Source organism: Sciurus vulgaris (assembly GCF_902686455.1).
Source record: "Sciurus vulgaris genome assembly, chromosome: 19".
Lineage (NCBI taxonomy): Eukaryota > Metazoa > Chordata > Mammalia > Rodentia > Sciuridae > Sciurus > Sciurus vulgaris.
Genome location: NC_136480.1, coordinates 9,393,857 through 9,406,996, shown reverse-complemented (window position 1 = coordinate 9,406,996; position 13,140 = coordinate 9,393,857). Strand labels below are relative to the sequence as shown.

The 13,140-nt window shown below is 39.6% G+C and overlaps 1 protein-coding gene across 1 annotated transcript in view; it reads left to right on the top strand.

The window, feature by feature from the left end:
• Positions 1-4,604: 4,604 nt before the first annotated feature.
• The window catches only part of THUMPD3 (THUMP domain 3 tRNA guanosine methyltransferase), a 44,750-nt gene continuing 36,214 nt past the window's right edge, over positions 4,605-13,140 (top strand). Inside the window, exon 1 of the mRNA XM_079122081.1 lies at positions 4,605-4,743. Within this exon, the coding sequence (XP_078978207.1) occupies positions 4,700-4,743 (44 nt within the window). The 5' untranslated portion in view covers positions 4,605-4,699. The remainder of the gene's footprint in view (positions 4,744-13,140) is intronic.

The following is a 13,140-nucleotide window of genomic DNA, read 5'->3' as shown; positions in this document are numbered from 1 at the left end:
TGAGGTAAGAGGATCACAAGTTCAATGTCAAACTGGGCAACTTAGTGAGACCCTGTCTCAAAATAAAAAATAAAAAGGGCTGGGGGTATAGCCCAGTGGTAAAATGCCCCTGGGCTAAATCTCTAGTATATATTTTAAAAAAGTCACAGCAGTTCAAGTCTCAGTCATGAGCTATGAACACTAAGCAAGTCATTTAAATTCTCTGGGCCTCAGTTTCCTCATCTATAGAATCAATTGTTATGAAGGGTAAATTAAATGAAATAATGATACAAAAGTTGGTTTTAGGTTCTTAGTGGAGTGTGGTGGGACTCTAGGCTGAGCCTAAGCAATCTTTGGGTGTGTGAGACAGATTTGAGATAGACCTGACTTTCAAAAACAGCATTAAGTGACAGCATTTGAGGCCTTCCCAAAGCTTTACTTCCCAAAATGCATTCTGTGAGATACAGTAGGTCCATAGGATGTTAACAGTTATGCTCTGTGAAATACTGATTATGGGGCTAGGGATATAGCTCAGTTGGTAGAGCGCCTGCCTCGCAAGCACAAGGCCCTGGGTTCAATCCCCAGCACCGCAAAAAAAAAAAAGAAAAGATATACTGGTTATGTGAAATCTTGACAGTGTTACGCAAATAAAGTTTGCTTCTATACATTTACCAGATAACCCAGCAGCCCCATTCCCAGGTATTGATCTTAGAGAAGTGAAATTTTCAATTCACACCAAAATGTGAACACAAATGTTTATAGCAATTCTGTTCATAGTCAACACTGACAGGGAATAATATAAAAATCCTTCAGCAGGATAAACAAATTTTGGTACATCCCTACAATAGAATATGAATCAGCAATAAAAAAGACCTAACCATTCATACATAAAACAACCCAGATGTGTCTCAAAGGTATTATCTGAGTACAAGAAACCAGTCACAGTCACAAATCTATGAATTCTATGATTTCATATGACACTCTTAGACTGGGAGGGGAAAAAACACAATTGTAGTAGGGAACAGATTGATGGCTGCCAGGGATGTAGGGGTAGGGATAGCATGGGAGTTCTGGTGTCAGGTGAAATTGTTGTATATCTGAACTGTGTTGGTGGCGATGTAAATCTACATATGTATGAAATTCCATAGACCTATATACCCCAGAAGGTTAATTTTGCTGTATGTCATGGTTTGGATCGGAAATGCCCTCCAAAGACCTGTTAAGGGTTGTTCCCTAGCCCAGGAAACTATAAAATAGGATTCTTTATAAATAGACTTCTCAGAACCTTTAATATGCTAATGAGCATCTGTGATTCTCAAAGACTGGAAGAGAATATGCGGCATTTCTATAATTTATTTGACAAGGAATCTTCTTTCTCAGAACATCTCAAAATTCTACTGTTTTCTAGATTCATTATGGGAAATTAAGCTAGCAGGAGATGTGAGCCCATGCCTTGATGTCTAAAATAGAGGGAAGACTAAAATGACATGTGGTGAACTGGGTACTACTTACCATCACAGTCTCTGTGTCCTAAACATCCCTGGATGAGAAGGTCCAGACAACAAAAAGTAATGGGCATTTCTGGTTTTCTTTTTTCTTAAAGTCTATAATATATCTAACTACAAATACATATCACTCCCTCTCTTTCTCTCTCCCTCTGTCTCTCCTCTCTTTCTCTCATATGCACGCACTTATTAATCTGTGCTTAAACACTGAAAGAAAGTCTTAACTCTAAATAGATTTTACCAACAGATTGACAGTAGTTAAATTTGAATGGAAAGATACTGAGTAACTTGAAATATTTTTTCTCCTTTTGCTTTTCTATATTTTCCAAATTTTTTTTGCAAGGAATACAGATCACTTACAAAACAAAATCACAAATAGCTAAGAATTAAAAACAAGAAAACTTGGATTAGGAATGTAACTCAGTGGTAGAGCACTCTATTAGCCTGTATAAGGCCCTAGGTTCAATCCTAGCACTACCAAAAATTAAAAATTAAAATACCTACCATGTTCCAGGTACTATGCAAAGTATTTTCCTGTCTTATTTAATCCTCACAATTTATATGAGAGGCACTATTACTGATCCCATCTTAAAGATGAAAAAATGAGGCTTGAAACCATGTGGTGTAGATTGACTTTAGAATACAATTATATATACACACATGCACACATCCAGCTACCCTCACATACACTCTAAGGACTCAGATCTGACCATCTTCCCCAGTTCCATATATCCCAATTATTCTCACCTAGGCAACTAGCTATGTGGTAGATTGAAAAAACTTGGTTACACTGTTTTGGAGCACTTTCTTTCAAGAGGAGAGTCCCCATTTCTCAAATCTGAGTTGGACTTGAGACTTACTCTGACTGATAGAATATGGCAGAAATGACACTTTGCAAGTTCCCGAGGACTTGATTTCACCCCCACGGTGTAAGGAAGTTCAAAATAAAACACCATATGGAAATAGAGGCTCAGACAATCCTGCTATCCCAAATGAGCCCAGATCCTATAAGCAAGACCTGGCAAAATTAGAAGAAAAACCCAGAAAACCCCAAAAATAGTGAAAAGTAAAACCAGAAGAAAATTTACCCAGAAAATTCATAATATAGTGAAAACATGCATCACATGTTTTTGTCAATAATGGACCACATAGTGAGGCACAGTGGCTCATGCCTCTTCTCCCAGCAACTCAGGAGGCTAAAGCAAGAGGATCCCAAGTTCAAGGCCAGCCTCAGCAACTTAGCAAGACCCTGTCTTGAAGTAAAAAATAAAATGGTAAAGAAGCCCAGGATTCAATTCCCCCACCACAAAAATTTTTTTAAAAATGATGATCCAATAAAATTATATCACCTAGTGACATAGTAGTTTATGTAAGTATAACACTCTATGATGTTCACACAACAGAATTGCTTAATGATGCATTTCTCAGAATGTACCCACATTGTTAAGTGGTGAGTAGTCATTGATTTAAGTAATTGTGGGGTGATTTGTTATGCAGCAAAAGCTAACTGATACAACTTGAATTTACAGGTGAGAGAAGATTTCAAGTCATTGAGATGCCTGTGCTTGACCCAGACTACTAATATAATGTAATGTGGGGCAAGCCCTTTCAGTAAGATTCACTTATACCTCCTTTCCTAGTATACAGATCAAACCCAAATTCCACACCCACAGAGTGACTATGGATGTCACACTCCCTTCCAAATGGACTGAAGGTCTCCTCTTTGCAAAACAGAACTATATGCAACTATAGATGCCAGTGAGAAAGTGCAGGAGATTATGCAAAAAAAAAAGACTGTCAAGAGAGCTCTTTCTATAGGAAAGCAAGGAACTGTTTGCATAGGAAAACGTGTGCTGAAACCAATCAATGTTTTTTTCTTTTCTTTTACAACACATTAGGTTTTCTTCCAAGATTTACTGACTCATGAAACATTAACTGTGGCAGGCTGAGTTTCAATTAAGACAGAAGGCAAGGGTCATTTACCTACAACTAAACACTCTTCGATAATAATGGACTCATGAACAAAAGGAACTTGCTGCAAGGAGAATAAGACAAATTGTTACCACAGTTGTCATTTTTATCCAGACACAAATGGCCCTGGACCAGAAAATCACATTAGCTCAAAACATGATATGGAACCCGCTACTAATACCAGATGTCTCTTGCATGTGGGTAATACCCTATGAAATCAGTAACCATGATGGTAAGGGGAAAATGTCCTTACTTATTGACAGGATAACTTAGTATATTATTGTTTTATAAAATTCCAGAATATTTGCACATATTAATCAAAATATTCTTAAAATAAAATCATTGTCAACTTTCAAAAATGCTTTTCTTTACCATTAGAAAGAAAGAACACAAACAATAATAAAGCCATCAAACTCAGTGGTATAAAACTATGTAACTCATGAAAAGTAGCACCACCAATAAAACAATGTGAAGGTGACTAGGGCTGGATGATGATAATCCTTTTCAGGCATAAGGGTCTCATAGGAAAAAGAATCCAGATGGTATCTTGGGGCTCCTTCACAGCAGGTGACTTTGTATTCTGCTCTCTTTGGACACAGCAGCCTCTCTGCCTTCCTTCCTCTCCATTTCTCATATTTCTTGGCCCTTTCCCTGTGTTGATTTCAATCGCTTGGCCCCCTTCTAATTCCTCCTTTCCTTGAACCTTAGTCCTCTCCTTTCTGCCTTACCTGATACACAAAGAGCATAACTGCTCCTCACATGACAGCCCGCATTCTTCTGGAGGAAGTACAAAGAGAGAATTCTCTCTCTGACAGGAGTCAGGTTACTCAGCAATTTCCCATGTCCTTCTTTTCTCAAAGTAACTCTCTCTTTCTCCCTACCCCATCAAGCAAACATCCGATCTATTGTAATAAAAGAGTGAGGGTATGTTTGATTACTAGTAAAATGAAGTGAAAGTAGATTTAATCAATTTTTTAATCAAAAATTTAAGCAATTTTTTCCCTGGGCAGGGCATGGAATCCAAGGCATGACACATGCTCGACAAAGGCTCTACCACTGAACTACACCCAGTCCCAAACATAGACAACTTTTATTTAAATGGTACTTTCAAATGTTTCCCTAGAGTAGTACTCAACATAGCTTCTAACATATATACTATCTGCCACCTCTCAACATAAGACCTAGGCTCTGCCATCCAGGAAAACACACAGCAGAAATGATAAGGAATAATAACCAACTGTTTTATGGATAACCTGGCAGACACAACCTCAGCCTCACCAATCTCAGGGTACAGAGCCTCTGTTTCTTCATTTTTAATATGGGTCTAATGATATCAATAACACTTGCTTCACAGGGTTATGGCTATAGGGGTCAAATTAGGGTGTATGTGTGTAGTTTTGATTTTGCAACTTCCTGTGAGTCTGTAATTATTGCAAAATAAAAAGTTAAAAGAATTTTTTAATGTAATTGAATCTTGCAACTATGCAATTAAATTTCAATTCCATTCAATCAGCACTAACTCAGATCCTGGGCTATAGAAATTGGAAATAAATAGGAAATCTGTGATCCCTGAAACTAAAGCACCCATGGTCTGAGGAGCAGACACATAAGAAATATAATATAGTGTGTTATATACTGATTGATCTATAGGAAATGAATCAGAGGCATGTGTGTTGGAGGGGTAGGGAAAGAAGGATGGCAACATCAAAAGATGCTATGGAAACAGAGGATAATAATATGAGTAACCATCTTTCATTAATGTACTATTCACTATATTAGGTACTTTATAGACAATATTCTCAAAAATAAAGACTAAATAGAGGTTTTCCCTTCATAAAAAATATCCCACTCATTACTTTACAGAGTTTGGCTTTGGCAGCTGCCAGGTCTAATGGCTTGGGGAGACTAACAGTGACTGTGCCACTGGAAGAGGGAAAACACTGAACTAGAAGTGAGAAGTGCTGGGTTCTCATCCTGCTCTGATACTACGTGGCTCTAGGATGTTCCTTAGCTCTCTGGTTCTCAGATTCCTCACCTACAAAAAGGAAATTTGCACCAGCTAAACTTACAAAGTTGTTGGGATAATGGATATGAGAAAAGCTTTGAAGTCTATCCAGTGTTCTTCAAGGTGAGGCCCAGGCTAGAAATTTGCCTGCCTACAGGGACCAGGGAGGTAACATAATTGACTAAGGGGACTCTGCTGATTGTATCAATTAGCTATTACTATATAACTAATCACCCCACAACCTACTAGCTTAGGTCAACAATTATAAATTACTTTTCACTATTTTATTGCCTACTGGGTAGTTTCTCTAACTTACACAGCTACCTTCATTTGGAAGGCTGACTGGGACCTGAGCTCATTTGGGGCAGCAGGACAGCTATGTTTTGTTGGGTGATGTCGAATGTTGCTATGTAGGTGGCCTCTATTGCCACCTTATTTCCCTCAAAAAATCAAAAGAGGGGCTGAGATCGTGGCTCAGTGGCAGAGTGCTTGCCTAGCATGTGTGAGACACTGGGTTCAATTCTCAGTGCCACATATAAATAAATAAATAAAGCTTCATCAACAACTAAAAATATGTATTTTTTAAAAAAGAAAAATCAAAAGATTAGTATGTATGAGTGTGCATGTATAAATCTTTGATTTTTAAATATTAGCTAATTTTTTAAGCAGAAAATTTTGTGTGAGTGTACCAAAAGAAAAAAAAAAAAAACACACCTATGGACTGGATTTGGTGCTTGGGCCACCAATAGTAAGTTCCACGTAAAATAATGTTTTCAGCTGGCCCTTACTTCTGTGTGCCTTCTATTAGGTTTTCCTCAGTCCCAGAAAGCCATATCAGAGTAACTTGGGCTCTCTCTTCCTTAGTCCTCATCCTCCTTGACAGTGCTTCTCAAAGTGAGATCCCCAGATCAGAAACATCAGCATCACTGAGAATTTGTTAAAAATGCAAATTCTTATTCCCACGCCAAACCTACTGATTCACTCTTGAGATGGGGCTCAGGAATCAAGAATTTGTAGACCAATGTTTCCAAATGTGGTTCATGAAGACCTAGGCCAATGAACTACCCCACCAAAAAGGTTCTGTGAAAATACAAGTCTTGGGAAATACTGCATACTAAGACAAATTAACATCTCAAAGCTATGAATCATCTTGCAGAAAAAAAAAAGTTCATAATTTTGTCAACCCTGGCATTTGCTCACAGAACCTGTTTCTTACATAACACCTATTATTTTCCCATGGAACCAAAGTTTCACATAACAGTGGGGAGTGCGACTCTGAGCCATAAAAAGATAATATAGATTTGGAATATGGAAAGGGTTATGAAAACAAGGTTTCAGTAGGAGAAATTTGATGTGTAGTGATATTAAAGGAGGAAAAGAAGCTGGGGATATAACATAGTGGCAGAGCACTCGACTACCAGTGTGTAAGGTCCTGGGTTCCATCCCCAAGACTAAAAAAAGAAAGAAACAAAAACAAAAACAAAGAAAATGAGTGAGAACCTAGAAGCAGAGAGCCCAGCTAAGAAACCTTCACTTTAGCAGTGAAGGTCTACGGTGACAGAGGCTTTGACCTTGAGTGGGAATGGGGAAGAAAAGGAAGATAATGAAATATTTTATGGAAAAGTGCTTGCATAAATGGATTATAAATAGAAAATAATGATAGAAAGCTCCAAAGTTTGAACCCTGATAAGTGAAAGAATAAACAGTCAGTGATGAGGGGAAAAAATTAAAGGAAAGACTGGTTTAGGGACAAAAATATCATATGTCAAGCTGGGGATATAGCTCAGTCATTGTTATGGTTTGGATGTGTCCCTCAAAAGCTCCTACTAATGAAGGAATATTCAGAGGTGAAATGATTAGTTGATGAGCACTCTTCAGTTCATCCTAATATGAATGGGTGGTTATTGTAGGCAAGTAGGGTGTGGCTAGAGGAGGTGGGTCTCTGAGCACTTTCCTCTTCTTGACTGCTCTCCCCTTCTTTCCTGCTACATCCTGGGCTGCTTTTCTCTGCCATGCTCTTCCACCATGACATAAAGCCTCACCTCAGGCCCCAAGTGATAGAGTCTGCCGACCACAGACTAAATCTCTGAAACGGTGAACTCAAATTAAACATTTCCTCCTCTGAGTTGATCTTGTTGGATAATTTAGTCACAGCCACAAAAAGCTAACTAACACAGTGATTCAGCATGTGCTTAGCATTCATGAGGCCCTGGTTCAATCCCCAGAACCATACACAAAGAAATATGTTCAGTTCTCAATGTGTTGGATTTGGAATCATGATAGACAGAGGGTCTATAAGAAATATCTAGCAGTTTTTGGAATTCTAAGATTGTGTAAGAGTCATCAAAATTTTAGATTAATTTGGGAATCATCAGCATAGATGTGGAAACTAAGTCACTATTACACTCTTCTCCATTTCCCTCATCCAGGCCAATTCCTTCTCTTTAAAAAGGGCTTTGTTCTGGGGGAGGAATGCTTCTCAGTCAGCTTCAGGTCCTCTTGAAAAGCCTCAGAAAGAAGCATAGAATTATATTCATTCCTGAGCACCACTCTGAGCTCTTTGGTGGTAGCCAAGCACCATTAGCAGGAAGTTTAAGGAATTAAGCCTTGGAAGGCATTCCTGAGATGTACATGAATTACCTTTGGAATTGCCCCACATTTATGGAGCACAAGTCAACCATTCACTGACACATCGTGCTGTACGTGTTGCATGCCAACAGTAACCTCCACTGCAGTGCCTCCATATTATATAACACCAACGCTCAAGGCATCCCACACCAGCAGCTTATGACAAATTTCATAAGCTAAAATAAATGCTTGCAATCTTTTGGATGGTTGTACTTATGAAAATATGTTGAGTATGACTGTCAATCAACTCAGCAGTTACTTACCAAGTACACTCTGCATACTGAGTCCTGAGGAAACATGCAGTTTTTTTCCTTTCTCTTCCATGTTGGATCTCTAAAGTCACACAGTGACATATTTGAATCCTAGCTGCAACCCGCTACCAGCCACATGAATTCTGAATGAGTTGCTTAACTGCCCCGGGCCTTGGTGGTCTTATCTACAAAAATGGGATAAAAATGCCTTATTCACTTATTTATGCATCTAAGCATGCAATCATTCAACAAGTATTTTTGCACTCCTATCATGTACCTATGACAATGCCAGGAGTTGTATCTTCTTACAGTGTCAAAAAAACACATGCACGATCCCTGCAGTCATGGAGCTTAAATCTCACCAGGTTCTTAGGAAAAATCAAAGGAGATAACATATGAAAATTACAAGGTACAGGATTCATGTATAGAAGGCACTTAATAAATGCTTTTTTCTTTCCTGTAAACCAGGAGACACAAATTCAAGTGCTTATAGTGGCTATCATAAACATGTGCAGCAGTGGGGACCCTGGAAATCTGACCTGAAGAGCTCATGTCTTCACTAACTGTCTTCACTCAGCATCAGACAACTATTCCAAAGGATGCAGGTCCAGGACTCTTCCAGTTTTTAACAAGGAGCTGGAAAAAAATTTTCCTATCTTTAAATGTTGGCATCTATGGTGGTGCACACCTGTAATCCCAGTGGCTCAGAAGGCTGAGGCAGGAGGATCAAACATTCAAAGCCAGCCTCAGCAACTCAGCAAGATCCTGTCTCTAAATAAAATTTTTTAAAAGGGCTGGAGATGTGGCTAAGTGATTAAGTGCCCCTGGGTTCAATCTCCAGTACCAAACCAAAAAAAAAAAAAAAATGTTGAGAACTAATTTCAAACCCAGGATGGCCAAATAAAATACACCTGATCACCAGGCATGGTGGTATATGCCTATAATCCCATGAACTTGGGAAACTAAAGCAGGAGGATCGCAAGTTTCAGGCCAGCCTCAGAAATTAGTAAGAGACCTGTCTCAAAATAAAAATAATATGGGCTAGAGATGTAGCTCCATGGTAGAACAGTTTTAATACCCAGTACTGAGGGAGAAAAAAATCTGGTGGAGGGAATGCCAATTTGCAAGCTAAACCTGAGAAGGCAGGGCATTCAAGTAACTCCCAGTTTAAATATTCTCTGAGACATTATATAGGAAGGTTAATGGACTCTCAAGTGAAATCCTTATTGCACTCCAGCTTGGTCTCAATCAATCAGCCTAATTCTCTTCATGCTCTGCTGAAACAGGAACCTGGAGTGACAGGATTATTATCACCAGAGGAAAGAAAAATCTCACCATGGGCCATCAGCTTGCATCACGGAAATGACAGTAAGGGCTAGATATGAGGAAATAAGGAGAAGATGCTCAACAGGGAGCAGGGAGGCATTTGCAGTTCAGGAACCCAGTTGTGCTCATGGGATTTAAAGGTGTCCATTGAAGGGATAATCCCAAATACACCAGGAACATTCACTCAGCACTTTGAGGTGATATTTTCCCAGTGTGACACTCACTACTTTCCTGCTTCCTTCTTCTCTGACTCATTCTTTCCAGTTTAATCTGTTTTGTTTATGGATTTCATATCTGGCACCATTTCCCTGAAGAGCTCACAATTACCCTCTGTCCTCTCCTCCCCCTCCGGATTTAGAACAGGGCAGATGGAAAACCAACAATAAACAACAACAGATGCAAAAAGATAGAGATATTGCTTCAGTATGGGGCTTTAAATGAAGCTAACCTAACAGACAAAACTGGAGATGCCTCAACCCTTCCAGAAGAGTCTAAGCATTGTTAAGTCTTTCATCTTAATTTATAAATCCCAGTAATAATAATTGTGTGCAAGAGACTCATATCCCCCTTGAAAGTGTTTCTTGTATTCAGCCACATGACAGTAACTAAGCATTCCATAAGATAGAGTTGACCCTAGTAGACCTTAGTCAGTCCAGAATTCCATCATATGTTCTGGGAAGACCCACATTCAATAGTCTTTTCACCTTTTTGGAAGGTGTGCAAATAATCAACACGGTATCCAGCCCCATTACTTGATGTGCACAGGACACAAGAGTCCTATAGAAGAAATGATGAATTCAACCCACAACTGGGATATACAACCTTTTGCAATGGACTGTGGAACTCCTAAAAAATAAAAAATAAGTAGCAGGACTGTCAGAAGAGACAATAGGGCCATCAAGGGAAAACTGCCATAAATGAAGGAGTCTGCAGGGTATCTTACTTAACCTAGGCTACCATAACAAAATACTATACTCTGGATGGTTTAAATAACAGAAATTGTTTTCTTCACAATTCTGGGGACTGGAATTCTTAGATCAGGATGCCAGCATGTTTGGATTTTGGTGAGGGCTCTCCTCCTGGCTTACAGAAGGCAAGTGTCCTCACAGAGCTGAAAGAGACAAAGACAGAGAACCTTCTTTTTCTTATAAAGCCAGAGTCCTATGGCATTAGGGCCTCACCCTTAAAACTTCATTTACCTTTATCTCCCAGAGACCCTATCCCCAAATATAGTCACATTGAGGATTAGAGCTTCAACATACAAAAAGGGTGAAGCGGGGGCTGAGCGCATTCAATCTTAGTAGTCGACCATACAGAGCAGCATTATGTGGATATTATGGTTGCCTGATTATTACCCACCCCAGTCATAATCACCCTTCCCACCCTCCACACTCAAGTACTCTTTTGCTCTGGGAAAGAAAAATCTAAAGTATAACACAGAGAACTGTATCACTAGGGCTTATGAGAAGAAAAGTGTTTCCCAGGTGCTTCGGGAGATGGAAAAAACACAGGAGAATGGCATTCTAGGGAAGAGCTGCTGGGAGAGAAGAGGTTGGCAGCAACGCAGGCTGTAGTCCACGGGCAATGTGTAAACTGTCACCTAGAGGAAGCTGGCATACAACATGGAAAGCAGTGGCCCAAAGAAAGAGAGCTGATAACACTTGGAAAGGTGAGTGGAGCACAATGTAGTCAAAGAGGCAAAAAGGCAAGAGCAACAACACTACCCAGGAGAGTTGCAGCTCTGATGGCATCTGAGAGCCTTTGGTCCCCTCTGCATTTCCAACTGGTCATTCTTGCTGACTTTGAACCCAGACTATCCTACTACGTGTAGACAGCTCACCACTCCTCTTCAATCTTCTTAGGAACCTCCTTTTCCTTGTCCCACCCCTGAACTCCACACAGCATGCCCTACCCAGTTCTTTACTATCTACTATCCAACAGCTCTAACAACCACCCCCTTTCCTAGAGGGAATCCTTTGAGCAAAGCCCCTCAGGAAAAAGACTAGGCTTTCTTCTAATCATGGATTATGGCTATAAATATCACACATATATTCACCAGCTAGGAAGGCCAGAGGACTTTTGTGCCATCTGAATTTTCCTATCATCCTACCAAGCATACACGCTCATGGAGTCCTATTATTCCAAGCTGCTTGAGAACCTAACACTTTGCTAACAATAGTAGTAGCTTTCGCTGCAATCTAAAATTTTTTTAAAAGCTAAAATAGATATTGTGATTATAGTTTATGAGAATGAAAATGACTTTGCAGGAATCTGAGCTTGGTGGGATCCTATACATGGCTGCCAAGAACCTCTACATTGCCAAATTTCAGGAACATTTCAGCACTTACATTACTTGGCTTTTTTAGCACCTGCTATTGTCTACAATTCCTTTATTGTTGACAATATTGTTGACATCTTCACCTCCATTTCCTTTTTACTCTAAACTTCTCTGGACACTTTTGGTATGCCATGGCCAAGCATGGTACAGATGGAGAGGACGAGGAAAAGAAAACTAATGAGTACGTGCTGTGGCATGGGAAGGAACTGCCTCAAGGATAATTTAGAAAACTCAATGACTTCCCCAATTGGAAACAGTGAATTGAGGGTCAGACTTGAGGGAGGTGCATTTATTCCTGAACTTTGGTCACAACTCACCAGGAGGCAAAAGAAACTCCAGAATCTATTCCTTTGCTTTTTTCCTCCTTTGCTATGCCTGTTGCATGGCTTATTTGCAGGTTTCATAATAAGCAGAAATGAAAGCCACCTTGAACTGGTCCAACTGGTCATTCTTGCTGACTTTGAACCCAGACTATCCTACTATGTGTAGACAGCTCACCACTCCTCTTTAATCTTCTTAGGAGCCTCCTTTTCCTTGTCCCACCCCTGAACTCCACATAGCATGCCCTGCCCAGTTCTTTATTGTCTACTATCCAACAGCTCTAACAACCACCCCAGTTTTAACAATGACAAATACTGATAATTAACATCAATGTTTTCCTATTTTGTATCTCTAGCCCAGACACCTCAGCTCCAGACTCATGTACTGCATATTATAGCACAGCTTCCTCAAGCCCCTCAAACTGCCCATCTCCAAATGTAATATATCTCCTTCCACAATCCAGTCTTCCTCTTGAATTCTTTTTCTTGGTCAGCTGTGTCTCCATTAATTTAGCTAACAAGCCAGGAAGCTATTATCAGAGTTGACTCTGAGTTTCTTTAAATGCATAACAAGGGTAGGAATGAGTCACGTTGGCTCTTTTGAAAGACCAGTTTTATTGGATGTGAAGGTGTGGTGTATGTTTATTGTCCTCAAGGACTTCTGAATATGTCTACATCGGCTTTTCCTTCTTTGCCCACACCACCATGACCTTAGTTCTTAATTGCACTGTCTTTTGCCTGAACCACTACAATAATTTCTCATCTAATCTCCTTTGTTCATATTCTTCTAACTGCTGTCAAAGTGATCTTTTTTGTT